The sequence below is a fragment of the Clupea harengus genome, chromosome 4 (assembly GCF_900700415.2).
Source record: "Clupea harengus chromosome 4, Ch_v2.0.2, whole genome shotgun sequence".
NCBI classification, from domain to species: Eukaryota; Metazoa; Chordata; class Actinopteri; order Clupeiformes; family Clupeidae; genus Clupea; species Clupea harengus.
In genome coordinates, this window is record NC_045155.1 from 15,052,899 (window position 1) to 15,073,769 (window position 20,871).

The 20,871-nt window shown below is 50.7% G+C and overlaps 1 protein-coding gene across 7 annotated transcripts in view; it reads right to left on the reverse strand.

The window, feature by feature from the left end:
* Positions 1 to 1,317: 1,317 nt before the first annotated feature.
* Positions 1,318 to 20,871, reverse strand: part of rerea (arginine-glutamic acid dipeptide (RE) repeats a) — a 157,481-nt gene continuing 137,927 nt past the window's right edge. For 6 of the 7 annotated variants that reach the window (XM_031566386.2, XM_031566384.2, XM_031566388.2 and 3 more), the window contains 11 exons: positions 10,902 to 11,064; positions 10,239 to 10,331; positions 8,839 to 9,038; positions 8,416 to 8,613; positions 8,001 to 8,114; positions 5,933 to 7,530; positions 4,755 to 4,977; positions 3,686 to 4,400; positions 2,731 to 2,898; positions 2,433 to 2,616; positions 1,318 to 2,158 (listed from right to left, as the gene is read on the reverse strand). In XM_031566386.2, the coding sequence (XP_031422246.1) occupies positions 2,125 to 2,158; positions 2,433 to 2,616; positions 2,731 to 2,898; positions 3,686 to 4,400; positions 4,755 to 4,977; positions 5,933 to 7,530; positions 8,001 to 8,114; positions 8,416 to 8,613; positions 8,839 to 9,038; positions 10,239 to 10,331; positions 10,902 to 11,064 (3,690 nt within the window). In that variant the 3' untranslated portion in view covers positions 1,318 to 2,124. The remainder of the gene's footprint in view (positions 2,159 to 2,432; positions 2,617 to 2,730; positions 2,899 to 3,685; positions 4,401 to 4,754; positions 4,978 to 5,932; positions 7,531 to 8,000; positions 8,115 to 8,415; positions 8,614 to 8,838; positions 9,039 to 10,238; positions 10,332 to 10,901; positions 11,065 to 20,871) is intronic. The other variant, XM_031566389.2, reaches the window with a different exon arrangement.

Consider the following 20,871-nt stretch of genomic DNA (forward strand, 5'->3'; position numbering starts at 1 on the left):
TGGTAAAAATAAAGCAAGGGAGAGAGAAATCAAATGCTCAGTACACCGTACAGACAGAGACAGGTCAATGGCAGAGTTTTTCATTCTCATAAAAAGCCCAGTGTGGATTCAGACCCACATCGAGGGGGAAAAAGAGGACAAAAAAAGCTGCACCTTTCGAAATTAAACTCAGCTGGTGTCACTCCAAAGAGCATGCCTGCAAAATACTACCCACTGCCGACAACAGGGACCATGAGTAGCCCCATGATGTGAGGGTTAGACCAGTTCAGAGATCTCAGAGCTTAGACTCTGAGTGCAAGATGCAGATATATATATATATAACCTGGGGAAGATGTAAGTGGACAAAGGGATAATGAGCTTGAGGTGACATGGTAGAAATGACCGTGTAAATACTGCATGTAACAGTCAAACAGTGGCGAGTACACGGCCGACCCCCCCACTTTAGACCCCCCAGCCATGACTGCAAGGAGGTGCTGGGCAGGGGAGCCGTGTACTATTAGACACAGCAGTTGTAAAGGAATGTACAGGTCCTGGACTGGGAGCATGTATTTCTCCTCTACTGTAAACACATGCACTTTTTGTCTTGCCATCTTCTCACACACACACACACACACACACACACACACACACACACACACACACACACTCTCTCTCTCTGGTCCAACCACTTAACCCTCTGGAACTTGCCTAGGCGGCATCACAGTGAGTATGGTACCTTGAGTTGTTACAGTGAAGCTGGAGGTTAAGTGAGGGAGGAGCCCTGGGTTTTTTAGCAGGGGGAGGACAGCATCATGGGATACGTAGGCAGGGTGGGAGCAACTGTGCTGCGATGGTTTATATGAAGCACCCATTGGTAAGTCTTAAAACTGAAGCATTAAAAACCACTCCTCAAAGAGCTGAAGTAGAGATGCCAATAGGGCCGTTTTAGCGCTACTGCATGTTTGTGCAAGGTACTGACATGATTCAGGTAATAAAGGAACTGGAACTACAGTGTGAAACTAATGACATTTTTAAAATGGCATATTCCACATTTGTTTCTGATTTGCAACAGGGCCAATTGGTTATGAAAATGCCAAAATGAGTGCTTAAAAATTTAGTGCAATTTTCTAGTTTTTTTTTCAGAGTTATGTGAGTATGCGCGCTCATGTCTTGTGTTTGGGTACTCTCCTTAATGACCCAATTAAGACACGGCTCATCCCCCTCCTCTTCGTGTGTCTCAAATCTTCAACTCGACGCCTGTCGAGTTCAAACATTAAAAGGGAGCATGGGTAAACAGTCCCGTTTGTGTTGATAATGATGTTGTTTTTTCTTTTTTTAATTCGTTTTGCGGCTGGCAAGAAATGACATCGGACTGAACGTGAAGCATATGGTGGATCCATGTGAGGTACTGCTGTACCGGCAAACTTAACAAACCCAAACAGAGCCATCTCGCTCCCCTCTGAAACAAGGGATAATGCTTCAGAGCTATTATACTGGAAGGGTCTAACAACTTGGTTAGGAATCCACACCTAATAATAATAATAATAATAATTATAATAATAATAATTATATGTATATATACTATTTACAGACTCGAAAAAAACGCCATGCTGCAGCTTTTTTCCTCTTAAAATTATGAAAACGTTCTACAATGTATTAAAATAAACATTGAATTTAAGATAGCACTTTTTTCAGATATAATGGCCCGTCAGTTTGTCTTCCTTGTTTTCGTCTCTTTTTTCTCCGCTCGTTCTTCATAAGCACAGTGACAAAAGTGTCTTGTTCTCTAGCACCTACGAAAAAAACAGGTCAGGGAAGCTTCTCGGAGTTGGATGTCATGCAGGAAAGTCACAATCAGTCTTGAGGACGTTGTCACTACTTGAACGCTATATACCAAAGTCTCAGTTCCTTTCTCCAAATGGGGAAAAAAACGAAACAAAAATAAAACAAAGAATGAAACGTCCATAACAGCAAAGGAAACCGGCAACCATCGGTGTTTGCTCTTTTCCTTTTTTCTTTCTTTGTCTTAAAATAAGATAAAAAAAACGGTCCAAGGACACCGTAGAGTTCCTCTCCATGACTGCGTTCGGTCACAACTTCCTGTGTCCTGCCGACCTCTCGTCTCCTCGCATCTCCCTCAGTTGGTTACAACTGCTTGTCACTTTCCTTCTTCAGCCGACTGAAACACAAGCCAAAACACAACAAATTAAGACAAAAGGGCCACACTGACACTTAAATGGTGATTGAACGCCAAAAACGAAAGCAGCATATTCTCTAGGTGAATTCACATAGGTAAACTGAAATTGAAACAACCTCAAACCGAAATAAGAAATTGCCAATTTACAGCTGCAACTATACTAATAATGCACACACAGTTCCTTTTCTACTTCTGATCCTACTGCTCATGTTGCTAGCCCTAACTACTTGTTGCCCAAGTTCCCCCCTCGACTGACCTGTAGTAGTCCTCCTGGCCGGGCAGTGGGTGTCCGTGCATGTGTGGGTGTCCGTGCAGCCACTGCTGCTCCATGGCTAGCCTCTGGAGCTCTGCCGACTGGGCGTGCATGGCCTGAAGCTGGTGCGCTGCTGACATGTGGGGAGGCAGACCCCCTTGCAGCTCCCGGCCTGGGTATGGAGTACCTGCAGGGACACACAGAGCAGGGGCGTGAGTCTCAGTCAGGAGCGTAACACTGAAGTGTAAGATCACGGCTGGCATTTGTCAAGTGGTAGAGTACGTTGTTACGGTTGCCTTACCAAACACTGGATGTCGCAGCATCTCGTGCTCGTGGGGCTGGCCCAGCAGGGCATTGGGGATGGCTCCGTGCGGGTAGGGGAAGCGAGCCAGGTGCGGTCCACCACCGAGCGGGTCGACTAACGGGTGGGCCCCAGAACCTGGGGGACACACAAGACATTCACCACCACCTTCGCCGCGTCAGCATCGTTTGGTCAAAGAACATGGGGTATTACAACACAGTACACACACTCACCACAGCATGCACTTTAAACACACTTGTGGAAATGCCACATGCCAGTGTGCTAATCAAGCCGCAAAAGCCATCAAGCAAATTATTTAACAATTCACAAAAAGCGTAGCAAGCGTGCTAACTGACTTGCTGCTTGAAACACTAAGAGTGCGTTCGAAACTGGCTAAAATGCTATCTAACTGGGTATCTAACTGGACAGCGGGGCATCGAGTGTCATTTGAAATGTTTGTTCTGTCTTTTCCTGTTTAGTAAGATAACTTAGAACTTCCCCTGTAACGGTCGTTTTTGAAGGCAGCATCAATGTTGCCTTGAAGCTGCCCATTACCCATAAATCTGTGCGGCAGCTCCCTCCGGCAACTGCAAATTGTAGTTAGCCTATGTTAGCTAGCCTAATGTTCTTGCAGTGTGCCAACGTCACACGTCACCGTAAATGCTATCCTAAAAGGTCGTTCGAAACCAATACTTTTTGGAATATGCCTTCACTCAAAGTCATGTCTGGTTAGACACCTGTCTATTACAGCAATGAGGCAGCTACCTCCTGTTTCGAACGCACTCTAAATGTTTACAATGGCCTGCGTGTTAACACACACACTAAAAATGGTCTTTGTCAAAGCTAAAGGGAAGCGTCTCACATAAAATGTCGCGAGCAGAGCGGTTGGCGTGTCTGGGCGGCGGTGCCATGCGTGGGGGTGGGCTTTGGCCGGCGGTTCGAGGGTTTCCCTCACCTTGGTTCAGTGGGTCCTGCTGGTGCAGGTGTAGGTGCGAGTGGATGTGCGAGTGCTGATGGTGGTGCGGCGTGACGTTGAACATCTGCAGCCGGGCGATGGGGTCGTTGGCGGCCACCGAGGCCATGCGCTCGGCCGCCAGCCGCTCGGCCGCCAGCCGCTCCGGGTAGCTCATGTCGGGTCTCAGCTGCGGGCCAGCCAACGCTAGCCGCTCACGCTCCAGCGGGTTCAGTCCCGGGTGGAAGGCGAAGTGGTGCGGGCCGGCCATGTGCGGCAGCGAGATGGCGCCGTGCCGGGCGAAGTGCTCCATGGGGTTGGCCGACGGGTGCAGGCCGTCCATCTCGGGCGGCTTCACCTCGAAGCCGGGCTTCATGCGCTCGCGCATCTCCCGCTCGCGGATCTCGCGTTCCCGCATCTCGCGTTCGCGCATCTCTCGTTCCCGCATCCCCGGGTCGGCGTTGTACAGGCCCGGCATGTGGTAGGCCAGCAGCGGGTCGTTGGGGTTGAGCGACATGAAGAAGGGGTGGTTGCGGTTGGTGGGCGACATGACGTGCGGCCGCGCGTACTCGCTGAGCGTGCGCAGCGCCGGCGTGTCGGGCCCGATGTAGGGCGGCACGGCGGCGATGGTGGTTTGCTGGCCGTCGAAGGACTGACGCATGTGGGCGTGGTTTTGCATCTGCTGCTCCATCCGGCTTTCGTGAGAGCTGGAGGCTTTCTGTGCGGGGGGGAGAAGAGAAGCGAATGCCAATGATGAGCCATATGCTTATAAAACAGACCCCACTGACATATTTGAGTTCCAACGACTCGGGTGAACACAGACGGCGGCTCTAGTTCCAAGCCGAGTCTCCTATTTTTACAGGATCATCTCTTGGGCCCTAATCTAACAGATCTAATCTCGCTAATCAGATCCTGCTCAGCTATTTGATTAGCTGAATTAGGTGCTCTTGAGTGCGGGTTGGCTGGAGCAGAGACATGCATACCAAGAGCCACTTCTCCCGCACTTTCACTCACCACTTCCCCTTCACCTACTCTTCTCCGTGATCAAAAAGAAGAAGACCCCAAGACTTACCGCAGCCCGATCAGCCTCCTTCTCCCGCTCGCGTTCCCTCTCTCGCTCCTTCTCCCGCTCCCGCTCTTTCTCCTTCTCCTCGCGGGCCTTCTGCTCGACCTCCCTCTTGGCCCTCTCCACGGCCTCCTCGCGCTTCTTCGCCAGCTTTGACGAGGCCTGCGGAGTGAAGTAGAAGTCCGTTCTGGCACAGGTGTTGTAGCCCCTGTCCAAATGTTTATAGAACCTGCAAAAACAGAACCAAATGTTAAGACATTTCTAACAGACACACACGATCACCAAAAACCTGCCATATACAGAGGGGAGGCTATCAATTACCCAAGGCAATCTAGCTAAAATGCTTATATAGTTTTAGGTAAACGTGACACAGATCATTCAATTTTGAAATCCGACATTCCCTGAAAGCCCCCAGGAGGGCAAAGCGAAATTAAAAAGCAAGGAAGGCCCCCGACTACGAAAAACAACACACCTACTCACGGAAATGGATACCACCAATTTGTGCGTGTGGAGAAAGAAACCATTACCCAACGAATAAAATAAATAACCTTTGACATGTTTGCTTATTACACCTGAGGCGCAGGCACTCAGCGGCGTGCGTGTGAGAATGAGGGGTGGTAATGAGATACAGGGTGCATTAACAGGGGCTCATTGCTATGCATTGGCAGCGCTGGGGTGACGGCACTTAAGAGACAATGGCCGCCACACACCTAACAAGACAAGGGGGCTGTGATGGAGTCGTTTGCTGGAGCAAACGTGGCCATTAATCTCTCCCGTGTCTGCGCTTGCTGACTGCAGCACCGTGATAGCTTTGTGATAAGGCTAATCCCCCACTCCCCCCCCTACCCTGACCACCTGCATGGGGAATGACTGAGGCTGAAGACATTAAAGGACGGAATTAAATGCGTTTGGGGAGGGATCCATCGCTGTGTGTGGCAGGAGGCAGGAGACATCAAAGACTTTAGCTTAGCTACATGTTGTTCTTGAACAGCGACGTGAACACCAAGTCGGGCAAATTTACAGAAACAGTAATCAAATATATGTATGTGCATCTCTCAACTGATATTTCAAATGTATATTTCTCAACTATATTTAAAGGGTGTGTCTTTGCAGATATATTTGTTTAGAGGTTAAGATCAGCTGGTTAGTCTGTGTGTGGTTGTGTGTGTATGCGCGGGCCTCACCTTGCAGACTGGCTGGCGTGGCTGGGCGTGTTGACAATGGTGGGCTCCGGCGAGGGGCTCCTCTGGGGCGGCGGGGGGCTCTCGGGCTCTTCCATCGGCTCATCCATCGGCTCCTCCTTGATCTGCATGGCGGGCATCGGCACCGAGGAGGGTCCCGGCATGCTGGTGCTGACGGAGGCGGGCAGCGGCATGGAAATAGATGAGGCCACAGGCGGCAGGCCAGGCATGGAGCCAGAGGAGGAGGAGGAGGAGGAGGGCGGCGGCGCCGTGGAAGGGAGCTGCACGGCCGAGCCCCCAGGGATGAAGGGGTGTGTGGGGAAGGGCCCCTGGGAAGGCAGCCCGTGCGAGGAGGCGGCGGCGGACGGAGGGAGGGGGGGTGGCAGCGGAGGCCCGTGGCCGGCCGAGGCGGGCAGGATCTGGGACTGGGTGAGCACGGGCGGCTGTGCTGGCGGGGGTTGCAGCTGCTGGCTCTGGGGCATGAGCTGCAGAGGAGGCGGGTGCGCTGAGGGCGGGTGGTGGGTGGAGAGCGAGCTGAGAGGCTTGAGTGCTGGCGGCGGGGGCAGGTTGGAGGGCATCTGGGGGAAGGGTGGTGCGGCCAGGTGGGGCGCGTGCTTGTGCGAGGGCGCGCTGGGCAGCTGCGGGATAGGCGTGGTGGGCGGCGGCTTGATGTGGGGCATGGAGATGGGCGCCGGGGGCAGCGGTTGCTCGCGGGGCGGCTGGAGGGCTCCCTGCGAGGATGGCGGGGGCTGGGAGGTGGGGGGCATGTGGGGAGGAGGCTGCTGCTCCCTCTCCCTCTCTCTGTCTCTCTCCCTCTCCCTCTCCCGGTCTCGATCCCTCTCCCTCTCCCTCTCCCTCTCTCGCTGCTGTTGGGACAGACCAGAGGGTTGAGGCTGGCCTGGATGGGCCGAGGGGGGCACCTGAGCTTGTGAGAGTGGGAAGGGCTGGAGGGGCATGGCGTGTGCTGGGTGCCCATGGGGGGGAAGGTGGGCCGGTCCAGCCTGCAGCGGGTGGGCCATGGGGGGCAGAGGGCCGTGATGGGGCGGGGGCGGTGGCGGAGGCGGCGCCAGTGCCTGAGAGGCCGTCTGAGAGGACGAGGGCGCCTGAGGCAGACTCTGAGGCAGGGGCGAGTGAGGTGAGGGCAGCCGCTGCGGGTGGAGCGACGCCCCGGACTGGATGAGCGAGAGTGGGCCTGTCGGAGGCATGGGGGGCTGGGGGGGCATGGGCAGCGCCGGCCCGGCAGGGGAGACCTGCGGAGGTAAGGCAGGGGGCGCCGCCACTGACGTGGGGGGGTTGGAGGTCGCTGTCGCGGCCGTTGAGGAGGACGAGGAGGAAGATGTGGAAGGGTTGGAGGCGGTGGGCAGCGCGCCTGTCTGGCACTGGATGACGGGCGGGTGCTGGGCCTGCAGGTGCTGCTGGGCCGACGAGTCTGAGTCGCTCTCGTTGTCACGCGGGCTGGGGATGCTCGGCGACGAGCTGCGGTTGTCCTGGTCGATGTCCTTGGGGTCGCTGCTGCCCTCGTCGTTCACGCTGCGTCCGTCTGAGCTCTCGCCCTCGCCCTCTCCTTCAAACTCCGACGGCGAGTCCGGCCGACCCAGTTCCTGGAGGGGAAAGGCAGAGGAGACTACAGTCAGCAACTCGTCATCCATGAGAAACACGTATCACTCACAACTACACACATTACACCCACAACAACCTCAGCTGCTAAGCATGATCTTTGAAAAGATGTGCCTGCCATAACCCGCCTGTCTGTGAACAAACCTACAATTAAATTGAGCTTAAATCCCACACTGAACACGATTTGTAACATGTGCAGAAGCAGGCAATTACGATTACCCAGGAGGGTGAAACTGATACAAAATGAAATCATAATTCCACCATCCGGGAGGTAAAAGCACCTCGGTAGAGAGTGAGTGTATTCTCATAGTGTAGTGGAGGTAAAAGCACCTCGGTAGAGAGTGAGTGTATTCTCATAGTTTAGTGGAGGTAAAAGCACCTCGGTAGAGAGTGAGTGTATTCTCATAGTGTAGTGCAGACGAGGTGTACGTGTGCTCTGAGCGTGGAGGCCCACCTGAGTCTTAGACTTCTTGGCGCCGGTCCTCTCCGACTCCTCGGTGTCTGAGGCGCCCTTCTCTCTCTGGCGTTTGGCACTCTTCATGGGTGACGGAGCCTCCTCCTTGATTTTCTGCTTAGGGGGGGGAGAGAGGAACATTTGTCTCATTCTGAAGCTTGCAGCCAGTGCAATAAATGTGCAACTAAGCATGTCTGAAGAGATTAAGTGCAACAATGGCGTTTAACAATCTGAAAACCTCCCAATGATTTTTCTGAAGAACTGACTTCCAGCTAATTGACGATTAGCATTTTCACTGACTGTCTCTATCAACGGGCGTGGGTAAGAGAGAAAGTCAGTCACTGACTGATGTTCAGTGTGTGTGTGTGTGTGTGTGTGTGTGTGTGTGTGTGTGTGTGTGTGTGTGTGTGTGTACCTTGGTGGGTTTCTTCATGGAGTCAGTCTTGCTGTCTGTGCTGGAGGTGCTGGCTGCGCTGGGAGAGGTACGTCCGCTCGGAGAGGTACGTCCGCTGGGGGAGGTACGTTCGCTGGAGCGCAGGTCCTCGGTGGTGGGGGAGGCTCTGCCATCAGGGCTGGTTGTCTGCTTCTTGCGGCCACTTCGTAGCGTCGACATCTGGGAGGAGAGAGCAGAAGGGGTCACGCTCCACCCGCTGCCTTACACAACACCGTTTGATTCTTTTCCTCAAGGAGAGGACAGCATACCAATAACTACTGCATTTCATTCACAAACAGACCACTACATACCACAGCATGTTAATAACATATCGGCCTGGGGAGTCTGCTCAGTCTAGTGCTCATCATTTTGTGTGTGTGTGTGTGTGTGTGTGTCGGTGCTTACCGAGCCTCGGTTGCGTCGGGTCCTCATGCTATGCTTGCCGCTGAGCCCATCCTCTTCCTCTTTGACGGGTTTGAACATGAACGGCGGTGGATCCACAGGCTTTTCGATGGGCGGCAGCTCGCCGTACTTCTTGAAGTGGATTCGGCAGGGGGTGCACAGCAAGATGTTCTCCCGGCCCCCGTGGTGCCAGTCTTTAGAGGCTAAAGGAGGGTGAAGACACAGGTCACTGGTTACCACCGGAACAGTCAAGCCCCGCCACCGCTACCGCCACCTCTGACAGTCGCTATGAGCACAAAGATCTTTTCCATCACCATTGCAGTCACCCACATCTGACTCGAAAGCCAAGAGTGCATCGGCACTAAATAATGCAGCCGGCTGTGAGGTGGCGCCAGTAAGGGATGCGCACACACACACCACACACACCAGATGGGAGCACGGCACAGGGTGCCAAGGCACACCACTACCTATCAGGGGGGTTTAATGAGGTAAAAAGCGGGGCGCACGAATGTCAGGTTGGGTGCTTCGTCTGATGAATCGAATGCTCATTGACAATCTCGCTGACATCCATCTGTCATGGCGCGACTGGGCGCGTGGCTCGGGCCCTGCGAGCGGCGCTAAATTACGCTCCTGCTGGGTGGGATTATTAACCCCGAGACGAGGGGGCCCCACGGAGCACCTGATTGGATGACTGGGCAGCAGAGCTGGAGCTTAGGGTGAGCTTGACAGGTACCTCTGATAATGATGTCAGATGAGCAAACTCATGCTGGAAGTCATATCAGTGTGGGCTCGTTTGAGTGGCTCGTTTCCTTCATCGAACTGAACTAGTTGATTTATGCCGATAGTGCTGAACGTTTTCCACATTAAGTGTTCTGAAATACGCAATTTGAACGGAGAGATATTGATTGTGTGTCTTCATAAGCAACACAGTGGGTCACTCTGTGGGTGGGCCAGTGCAAATCTTTGAGTACAGGCTGAGTAAAAGATCAGGAGTTTTGGAGAGGATGTGTAACCGTTCCACAGAGTGATATAGCGATAAGTAAACGCCTCGGGAGTAATAGTGTGTGGTTGCGATTACCAGTGGTGATCCAGGTGCTAAAATATGTATGAGGAGTAGAGAGCTGTCTCGGGAATGATGGTTTTCAAACTGGAATTGTAGAAGTGACCATCACATGTCATGAGAAGGAGTATTTTTTTTTTTACATCCTACTGTTATGAGGCATACGTGATTGGTCTTACACGGGTTCAACAAAGAGAAACACTGTTTTACTCATTTTCTGGAGGAGGGTATAATATGACAGTGAGTGATAGAGTACTGTGTCATGTGACTCAGAGTTCTGTAGGAGGAGAATGTAGAATGTGGCTGTCAGGTGTTGTGGAGGAGAGGACATCGTGTGACTTACTGGTGCTGAAACAGTGACGACAGGCGTAACCCTTCAGCTCCTGCTCACTGTCCTCGCTGTCAAAGTCATCCTCGCTGGCTGAGCTCAGGTCCACTGCACCAATGAAAACACACAGATGTCCGTTAGCACACACAAACACAAACAACACGAATCAACACAAGCATCAACATCTGTATGTCACTGTCTGTATGGCACTCTCAAACACACACACACACATAAACTACGACATTAAATTTGCAGCACTAATAGTAATCTAAAAGGTGCGACAAGCATCAATTTCCTGAACGAGAGAAACACAAGCGCATTAATGTGGTTGGCAGGAATTTGGAGCCCCAAGGGCAGTGCCTGCCATCTATGGTCTTTCACAGGTTGGTAATTATGCCAAAGAGGCAGCTTGCACTCGGCATTTCTGGTGTAAAACGTCACCTACTGTGGCTTTAACGGTGCAAATGCTGCCTATTGTGGATTTTAAGACTTAACGGTAGAGTACTCCCCGCCCGGCGTTCACACACCAGATGAAGCGCTCCGAGATCTGGATCACACATTTGTGCTTTGCTTGAAAATGTAAATGAATTTTTCGCAGCATTCTTTTTTGTCTTTTTTTTGTTCTTCTTCTGGGGGAACGGGAGGCTTCTGGGACAACGTGCGGCTGATGGCACTTACGAAACTCGCTGGAGGGGGGGCGTGAGGGGGTGTTGACAGGCGTGGAGGCGGTGCGGGTCTTGATGCGGCGGAAGACGGGCTGTCTTCGGTGGCGGCGGTGGGCTCGCGAACTGGCTGCCTCCGGCGTCTTCTTCCAGTAGTAGTAGAACGTGATCAGCTCGCCCTGTTCGGACAGAGAGAGAGAGAGAGAGGCACACACACATGAATACTGGTGTCCTGTAACGGGTACACTCAATCTCTGACAGACGTTTCACTGGAGGCAAAACATTCTTGGAGCATGAGCATCGCTACAGAATTGAAAACAGACACTAGACGGACACACACTACTAGCTAGAACCCACAACAGGCACAGCACAGAGGAAAAATTACGCTTTAACAAACAAACTAGCTATGGCAGGCACACTATGTTTGTTTGGACTCAGACAAACTGACTCTGCATACCCCAAATCAGCCCAAAATCAAATAAAATCAAATGAAGACCACGCACTGCACGTGAACATGGTCATGTCAGCTGCGTTGAAGCCCCAGTCGCCTCCTCCACTTGAAGCGTGAGATAATGGTTGTATGAGGAGAGGCAGGGACTGAGGCTGTGGTGTGAAAGTGTGTGTGTGTGTGTGTGTGTGTGTGTGTGTAGAGGCGGGCTTGAGTGGACACAGCCACCGCGCCTGACTCCATGCCAGGTTTTCCCGGCAGACCGGCTTGTTGTGCTGCAGCCGTGTCTGTCAGCAGATTAGGCGGAGCAGCTCAGTGAATGCTGGGGTATTAGGATCAGTGCAGCGGAGGCTGCCTGGGTGGCAGCCGCCTGAATGGGAACAAAGGAACATGTCGGGGAGAGCTTTGGCGCTACAAATAGGGAGTGAAATGGCTCCTGGCCCCCTTTTGCTGGAGGAGTCAATTGAACTTTAATCAAACATTCAGGGAGGGTAGGGGGGGTTGGAGGGGGGGGGGGCGCGTTCTTGCCAGTGAGCGGGGCGGATAAATCCAGAGTGCAGGGGAGGAAAAAAACAAAAAAAAGGGGAAAAAAAGGAAAGGAAGAAAGGAGAGGAAAAAGAGCGAGCCAGCCCCAGCCGGGAAATCAATATGCTGCTAAAACATTCACACATGCAATCAGGGATCAGAGAGCGCTTCACTAAGGCGGCCTGTGCAAATTAACTGCCACGTTTTCCTGAAACACACACAATAATGTACACGACCCCGCCACCGCTAACATCCCCCCCGAGTGCTGAGGGACACAGACAGACAGACAGCCATGGGAATGATGCACTTTCCCCTGGATCTTCAAGGTCCTCTCCCTACCCCCCCTTTTCCCTAAGCATACATCATTCCACCTAATAACCGTCTCGGCAACATTCATTTAACACCAACACTTTTTTTTCTCCCACCTCAACCAACAGCATTCATTTTAGGCTATCGAGTGTGTGGCCAGTCAATTGCGGGTGCTTTTAGCATTCGTTAATGTTTCAGGCTTTATAGAGCTGCTTGATGAGGAGGACGGTCATAAGGCCTGACAGGGTCTGTTAAACTCATGCTGAATGGGGCTGGGCTGTCTTTAATGTGTATTGATTGCTTTCCCTCTTTGCTTCAGCGGCTCTACTTGACATAAATTGGTCATTAAAGCGCTGCTCAGCCCTGTACGTTAACGGCTCAGCAGAAAAATACTTTTATTAACGCCAGCCCAGGTTTTTTTTCTTCCTGTTGTTATTTGTTTTGGTAAGAGTGGAGAAGGAGAGAGATAGGCCTAACCTGGCAGAACCAACATGGCATTGATTTTATTTTTTACATTTACAAATACATTTTAGAATATCACTGTCCCCTAATCTTAATGAAGGAACATGCTAACCATGCTAAATTTAATAATTACATTATGGATATTTCTTAAACGTAACTTGCACATTGTCCCCACTGAAACCCTCATAATAAACACCCTCGGCTTGAAAGTGGCCTATTTAGGTGTCCAGCTGCGAGGAGTGAGGAGAGTCAGAGAGAGAGAGAGAGAGAGAGAGAGAGAGAGAGAGAGAGAGCTGCTCTTATCAGGGCAGACCGCGGGCAGAGCTGAGCCCTGGAGTGCGGTCCCTCCTGTGTTTGCTCCGGGTAAACATGGCACCAGCCCTGTCCGCCTGCCTGCGCCTTTCTTAAAGGCTTTTCACTTCCCCCTCTCTTCACCAGCGCTCATAGCAGAGAGGTACAGGATAATTCCTTGTCGGAGAGAGTGGCCCAATTGTCTGGCACAGAAAGCCCGACATTGAGGGGCTTTGTGTTATTACAATTAAATCCACTTCCTCCTTCTCTAGCGATCACTCACCACCACTCCCCAGACGATGAAAATCTGAAACATCCCCCTAAACGGCTATCAGGAGTCTATTTTGCGAGCCGCGCCACAATACACAGAGATATGCTACAAAGAGCGACTCTGTGGGTCTTGAAGGTGCTTTCCCGTGGCCATGAAAACACTGTGTGCGAGTCCCATTTGGAGCCTATTGGCTGGAAAACACTGGCAGCTCAGTGCTAAAGACCCGAGAAGACTTCCTCTGGAGCACATCTGGAATTATGAAATAGTTTCCACATGCGGCTGAGTCAGAGCCTGCTGCACACTCATCTCCAGTATGGGATTGTGTGTGTGTGTGTGTGGTGGGGGGGAGTGGGAGAGAGATGAAAGGTGGTCGAGCACACTTTGGCCATTGAGCGTGCCAGCTGACCCGGCCCAAGATGGATGAAATATCAATTATCACAATTACATCAATTACCAGTGGGTGGTTCTGGCCGCTCCGCCCTGACGACGACAACAGCAAAAACAAGGCTAATAAATGAGGTTGCCTCGCCGGAGGACACCACCCAATTCCTCAACATGGCACGAGGCTCCCTTCGCTACCTTCCACTCCCGCTCTGAATGATGCAACCAGCCATACCTTTGCCAGCTAGCAAAACAATGAGGTGGCCAGGAGGACACCATCCCCTGGTAGCCCCTTAATAAAAGAACAGAAGGAATTTTTCTTTGAGCTATGCTAGTGCTCGGAGATGCTTAGCGCAAGATCAGATTAATCACTTATGTGATGAAGTTGAGGAACAGCATCATAGCAGCGGGGGAAGGATTGGAGGGTTTTTCCTTTCCTCAGGGGTGGGCATAGTCTCTTTCAGCCAGAGCCAGGCTGTGAGGGCTGGGAGGGTGGATGGCAGGGAGGGGGTGGTGGCGGTGGCAGGAGCAGGGCGCAGGTGCTTTGCCCAGGGACAGCCAGCTTCCTGGGGTGAAATCTAATTGAAGCGTGCAGATCAGAGGAGGCGAGTGCAGGGCTGCGCTGGCTGCTCTGGCTTTCGCTCTGCGCCTCGTTTTTAATGACTGCTCCCTGTGCCACATGCGTCTCTCCAGAGCCACCAAGGGCCTCGGGGACACGAGGGTCATAAACCACCCTCGCCAAAAACAGCGCCGCCGCCACCTGCAGGAAAGGTCACAGCGGGCCTGTTCGCTCGCTCGTTGGGATTCAGATACTGCTCCGCTCTTGGGAGAGGGGACGAAAAAATCAAGATCCCTGAAAGTTCAAGTGCACGGGCGAGCCGTGCGAGGAGAGAGAGAGACAGCAGGGAAGCAATCACGGCAAAGGAGTTGCAGTATATGGCCATTGAAAAGTAATTTAGTCCAGAACCTATCAAAACAAGTGTCAAGGTCTGGAGCGATGATGAGCACACACACGGATACACACACACAGATACACATATAGAAAGTGCAAATCTCATGTCTATTAAGAGTAAGAGTTGGCTGTTCTGTACAGTCTTGTGTGTGTGTGTGTGTGTGTGTGTGTGTGTGTGTGTGTGTGTGTGTACAGAGGAGTGTGAGAGTGGATGAGGAGCCAGATGAAATGTTTTCAGGGGGATCATCTGTGGTGATGACAAATTTCCGCGGGCGATGACTGACTGCCCGAGACCTAGAGAAAATCCCCTTTCAAGCCTTGCACGGGGAAGATGGGAGAGGCAATATGATTTGAGCAAAAGCGTGAAGAGGTGGTGTTAAGCTGCAGCACATTCTCTCATGTGCGCCCTCCTTGATCGCTCTTCCTCTTCCTCTCTCTCTCCCTCCCTCCTCTCGCTTTCCATCTTTCTTCTTCCCTGCACGCCCCACCTCCCCACCCTTTCTGGCTTTCAAGCCTTTTCTGGCCTGGCTTTGTGCAGCCTTTTCTCTCTCTCTCTCTCTCTCACTGCCATGTCGGTGTAGCCGGAGATGCACAAAAGCAGCGGCGGTGGCGGCGGCGGTCGTTAGTCTTGTGTGAGGAGGCGTCCTGCTGAAGTCTAGGGGTATAATGGATGCCAGCAGCGGGAGGAAGCGACTCTGCCGAGCCCCGCCGCCCTGCCATGCTGACTGAAGATGAGCTCGTGCCGAGAGCGGGCACCGCAGACAGACAGATTGACAGTGTGAATCACCCGGGCAAGCTGTCGGAGTGTCAGTATGGATTTCTTCCAGTGCATCCTCACAGTGATGTCTTAAAAAAAAAACACAAATGATATGGGGGAAAAAAATACATGTATGAATAAATAATAATAAAAAAACCCAATGAGATGTCTAACTTTTACTGACTTCAACATGTCAGGGTCTGCTCAAAGAGCATGTCTGGATGACATATGCGATATGTGAAGGTTTGTTTTCTTATTGATGCTATTCCCTTTTCAGTGTTGACACAACATCTGAGGTGGGGGGGGGGGTGAGGGAACGAGAGAAATGTCCTCCAATGTGATGTATTGTACTGTATGATTCTACTTTCTGCTTACTGAAATGTTCATCACACAGTACAGTAGCATCACATAGCACAGTAACTCTCTTGTCCGTTAGCTAGTGTTCTACTAAACATCTTCACATTTTTTATATTAAGCAGAGTAATGTTGAACGTTGGTGACTAACTTAGTTCACAAAATAATACATTAAACCATAATCTACAACGATATGGAAGCAGCACACAAACTGCTTGTTCAGGTTAAACAAACAGGTGATTGCCCAGGCATGGGATGCGTATTGCTCCCAACCAACCACCAAATGAGCTGCCTTTTGGCATCAAGTGGGTGAGGTTTAGCCAAGGTGTTGAGAAATCAAAATGTTGCCTTAACTTAAGTCCAAGGCACTCGTAAATAAGTCACATTATATTATAATTTAAGAAAGAAATATTATGCTCATGTTTGATGTGGATGATTAAGATTACACCTTGCACGCTTAGCATGGCAAGCTATGTACATGCTGTAGAAATCAGCACTGGTGTCTGGATGATTGATTAACTCTGTTAATGTTTTATGAGAGACACAAATGACTCACATGAAAACATCCCTTGTTTGGGGTGTCCATTTTAGCTCCAAAATAAATGTTCCACTGTAAAGGAAACTGCTCTTACCTTCTAACACTACAGAGTGAATTCATACCCTATCAGTTCGGCGTCTCCCAGGATCAGTTCTGAAAATTGAGCTTCCCTTGTCCCCTACCCAGAGCACCCCCGAGGTTAAAGTTAAATCAGAGCAGTTCCATCACAATTGTAAATAAATCCAATTTCTGCTCGCCGGTGGCATAACTCCCCTCTCTCTCCCTCCCTCCCTCCTTAAAGCTGCTAAGAACACTATGTTCGCAAGAACATGAGATTGTGACAACATAAGCCTGGTATTATAAGACATTTTAGCAAGCTTTCCATCTGCAGGACATTTCTAGGGGGGGGGGGGGGGTGGTGGATTATCCAACCAGGAAGGGGCTTACCTCATATCACTGCACTCAATGCCTTGCTCCCCCCCCACCCTCCAGTTGCCTGCAGAAAACTGTGCGGATGTGCAGTGATGTGGGCGTCGGGGCGGGTGCGACGCACTGTGTGTAATGTTTTCTGACGGCTCGGAGCATTTCCTTTTCTTTCACCCCACCCATCTTCTCCCCCACATCTCTTCTTTTTCGATTCTAATATTTTTCTACAAACCCGAGGAGGAGACAGACTCTTGACTCTTTGGTTTGCCCTGTGTGTGTGTGTGTGTGTGTGTGTGTGTGTGCGTGCGAGTATGTATTTGTGAGCGTTTGTCAGGAGAAAAAGACAGGGTGCGAAGGTTTAACGTGCATATTTACATACTCATCCGCTCTCAGGCCCAGGCTTGAACAGATGGTTTCTGTTTTTCCTGGCAGATTTGCGAGGAAGCCACAAAAGGCCCCTGCTTTGACAGGAAGCCAAACGGTTAAGACTGCAACTGGCAAAGCCAGGAGAGTACGAGAGACCATGGAAGTCTGCGAGGGGGGGAGGGCAGCAAGGGAAGGGAGTGAGATGGAGCAAGCAAAATCTGAGACAAGTAATGACCTAACAAACCTTAACCCGGTTCAAACAACCGCATCTGTCGTAGTACAAAACTGCATCTGCAGTAGTATAAAACTGCAACATCATTTTTTTCTTTCTATCTCCGTCTTCTTATTTGGTTTCAGGGAAGTACAAGAGAATGTATGTATGCATGTAGGGCATTCGGGTCATGTGGTCACTGGGTGTGAGTGAGCTGATATGAAGCTGTAAACATCAATTAGCAGAGCCCCAGCTCTGGTGCTTTCCTTTCCGCCGAGGAACACACTGGGGCCATTTTCTCCAGAGACTGGGAGGAGGAGGGAGGGGGAGGAGGGGAGATGATTGCTGGTGATTTTAGCTTCAGGAGTTACTAGACAAAGCTGGGAGAAAAAAAACTTAGCTTGCTTATCGTGGCAGCAGTTTAATTATTTGGTTTTTAACTGATGATAAATTTTGTCTGTATTTTGTCTGGGTACAATTCTAATTACGCAAAGATGAATTATATTCTACACATCTATTCTACATAAATAATGAAAGCACTCCCTAAACGAAAAAGTGAAAAGTAGAGGTCAAGGTGAAAAAGAACTGGGTTTTCTACAAACGGATGGATATTACTGCTGATTTTCATCTCACTTCAATTATTAAGATGCATACATAAATTATGACATTATATAAGACTCCATTCTCCATTGTATTCTAAGATTTGTAGCAGGCCTCCTCACCAATAGGTGGCACTAAGTAGCACATCAGAGCAATACATATTTTTGCCCTCCATGTTTTCATGATCTACAATTTTGTATTTCATTTTCTTACTGATGTAAAAGCAGACCCATATTAATAGATGATACAGACCCATATTAATAAATCTGCACTTTTGCCCTCTACATACTTTCATATTTTACAAGATTGCTTTAATTTGATAGAAGTACACGATTAGATTATATTGTTATTGTTTATTGTGAACAAACAGTGCTGAAAACCTAAAAAAAATATGAGCCAGACTACAACATACCACAAAACAGTAGTGTGAGAAGCTCCATGTGGCAACAAGATGCAAGTCTGTGTAAAACGCTGGTTAAATATCTGATCTCTTTAGGAGACGACAAAAAGCCCCTTCAGCACCTCCGCTGTCAACTGGTGTCTATTGACAGTAAATACATCACAGATGTGTTCCGCTGCCATCAGACTATGGAAATGGCAACGGCAGCACAAGTCTCCGGGCGCTGACTGCTGTTACTCTAACCTTGCTCCAAGGTCAACAAATGAAAAAAGGAGAGTTGAACACGGTGAATGGCAGCCACGCAGACACCCATCTCTGTGGCTTTTTTTAAGGCTCGCAGAGAGAGGGGGGGGGGGGGGGGGGGGGAGGGAGAGAGAGATGGAGTGAGAAAGACTGTACGCCACAGTGGCCTTGGCTGGTGAGGCAGTCAGTGAAAGGATGTTAAATAGGCAGCAGATCCCTGCTGTGCGGAGAGCTCTCAGTAGGGAGAGAGTGAATGGGCTCTGCTTTCACAGGTCAAAGATGCACCGGCGAGAGAATCAGCACTCGTGTTTTGCCTGCTGTAAGCGAATTTGCCAGCGCGGGCAGATTGCGCGGCTACAGAGACTTTCACTGGGGGTCTGCTACACTAATCCAATAGATCAACTTGTACAAGCTCCAGGCTTTGTACCCAAAGCTCAATGAAAGAGGAAAAAAACAGTAGGGAAAGACAAAGCATAACATACAAAAAAAAATAAAGCATGTTTGCAAAACAGGATTCTTACATCTGCTGTATTGATTTTAAAAATGTTGACCAAATAAAAACAAACAAAAAACCAGAGAAGAAACGAATGCAACGTTCAACTGCCCTCCGCGCCGCTCCTGCTGAGCTCGTAACCGCATTAACTCCACTAATGACATTCTCAGTGTTTCCACAAACAACGCTGCCGTTTACCCAAACAAGCCCACCACCCTGTCAGCCACGGACAGCTGCCGTCCTACCCGCTGCGCCTCTGGTTTTCTCCAGCCGTTTTAATTAGTGCCCGAGCCGAGGCCTCGGCGCGACGGTTGGCATGTCTCCGGGGCCGAGAGCTGTGCGCGCTGATGGCCCCGTCGCCGATTCGATCCGACGGTTTATTTTTTTCTTGTTTGTTTTTTTTACGAACTGCGCCGGGGCAGACATCTGCTGTGAGGTTGAGCCCGCTACACTCAGTCACAGCGCTACCCCCACCCAGCCCATCTCAGCCTGAAATTACAGGGCCTGGGGGAGTGAGGGAGACTGATGGGGGGGGGGGTTGGTGTCCAAGTGATCCAAGCAGCCGCTCCTCTGCAACTCTCTCACCTCTTAGCAACTGCCAGAAAACCACTCGGGAAACCGCTGCTGCTTTCCCAACTCTCGCCTCGACCAGATATGATTTTTATTTTACCCTCCACACACACACACACACACTCTCTCTCTCTCTCTCTCTACATCTTACTGAGACCACCTGCCTGGTGCCTCACCGCATGCACGAGCATTTGTATTCACATAACCCTCCCGCATTCTCAATATTTTTCCTTCCTCTACTACCGCCGATTGAATGCCTCATGACTGCATGAAAACCAATTAAGCCCGCGTCCTCTTGCCCTAAACAGCAGGCGGGTAGCTAATATCCACTGCCAGAAGCATGGCCGGATGAGAGGGCAGCCATCTGTGGATGCTCGCCGTGTGTTATTGTTAATGGATTAAAGCCTCAAGTTCACCTAGTTTTCCAACAGCTACAAACACAAGACTGCTCTGATGATCCTCTGATTGTATCTCATTATCTGTAATGGCTTTGTTTTGAGATGATTTATCAGGAGACGACACCGTGGGCAGAAAAAGTGCTGGCATAACCCACTGCAATATAACAGACCACCCCAATTACCTACAATCACCTTTTAGCAAATTTGGTGCTGTCGAAATTCTTAAACTGCACTAAAATGGAGGCTTGTCGCAAGCTAGCATGAAGACGTGTAAACCTTCTCTCCCTACCAAAGGGTTGAGCAGAGGGGGGAAAAAAAACACAACCTCCAGAGGGGATTATCTGCAATCTGTGGACTCAGCATGTTACATGCTTGTCGAGAAACGGCTCCAGAGAGAGAGAGAGAGAGAGAGAGAGAGAGAGAGAGAGAGAGAGAGAGAGAGAGAGAGAGAGAGAGGAGTGCAGCGAGTGCAGCTCAAATTCTTCCGTGACGTCGTCTTTCAAGTGCAGGAAATGGTGGCCGGGAGAGAGCCAGCACTAGTCGGCCTGGCGACACACCCTCTTCTCCCTGCTTCCCCCCTTTATTTGGCTTTATATAAAGCATTCCTCTGAGCTAGTGGAGCACGCTGTGTTTATTCAGTGGTGGCCACTTCTGCTCCTCTGAAATGAAACGAGGGGAGAGAGAGAGGGGGGGGACGAGGTAGAAAGGGAGGGACAGAGAAGGATAAATGGAGATAGAGAGAGGACGAGATGGAAGAAGGGAGGGAGGGAGGGAAGGGGAGAGAGGAACAGGAACAGGGGAGGGAGAATGAGTGCTGTAGCACGGTCGTCTTTTCGGCGTTGGCCGCCATCCTAGGAAGTGTTCTTTATGACCTCCTTCATCCTCTCTCCCCACTTAACGCAACTCTTGTATCATAGCCTGGACCTGTGGCAAAGACAACCACAGCACCGGGAAGCCGGCCCTGGCAAACGATAAGGGCAATTGCAAATTT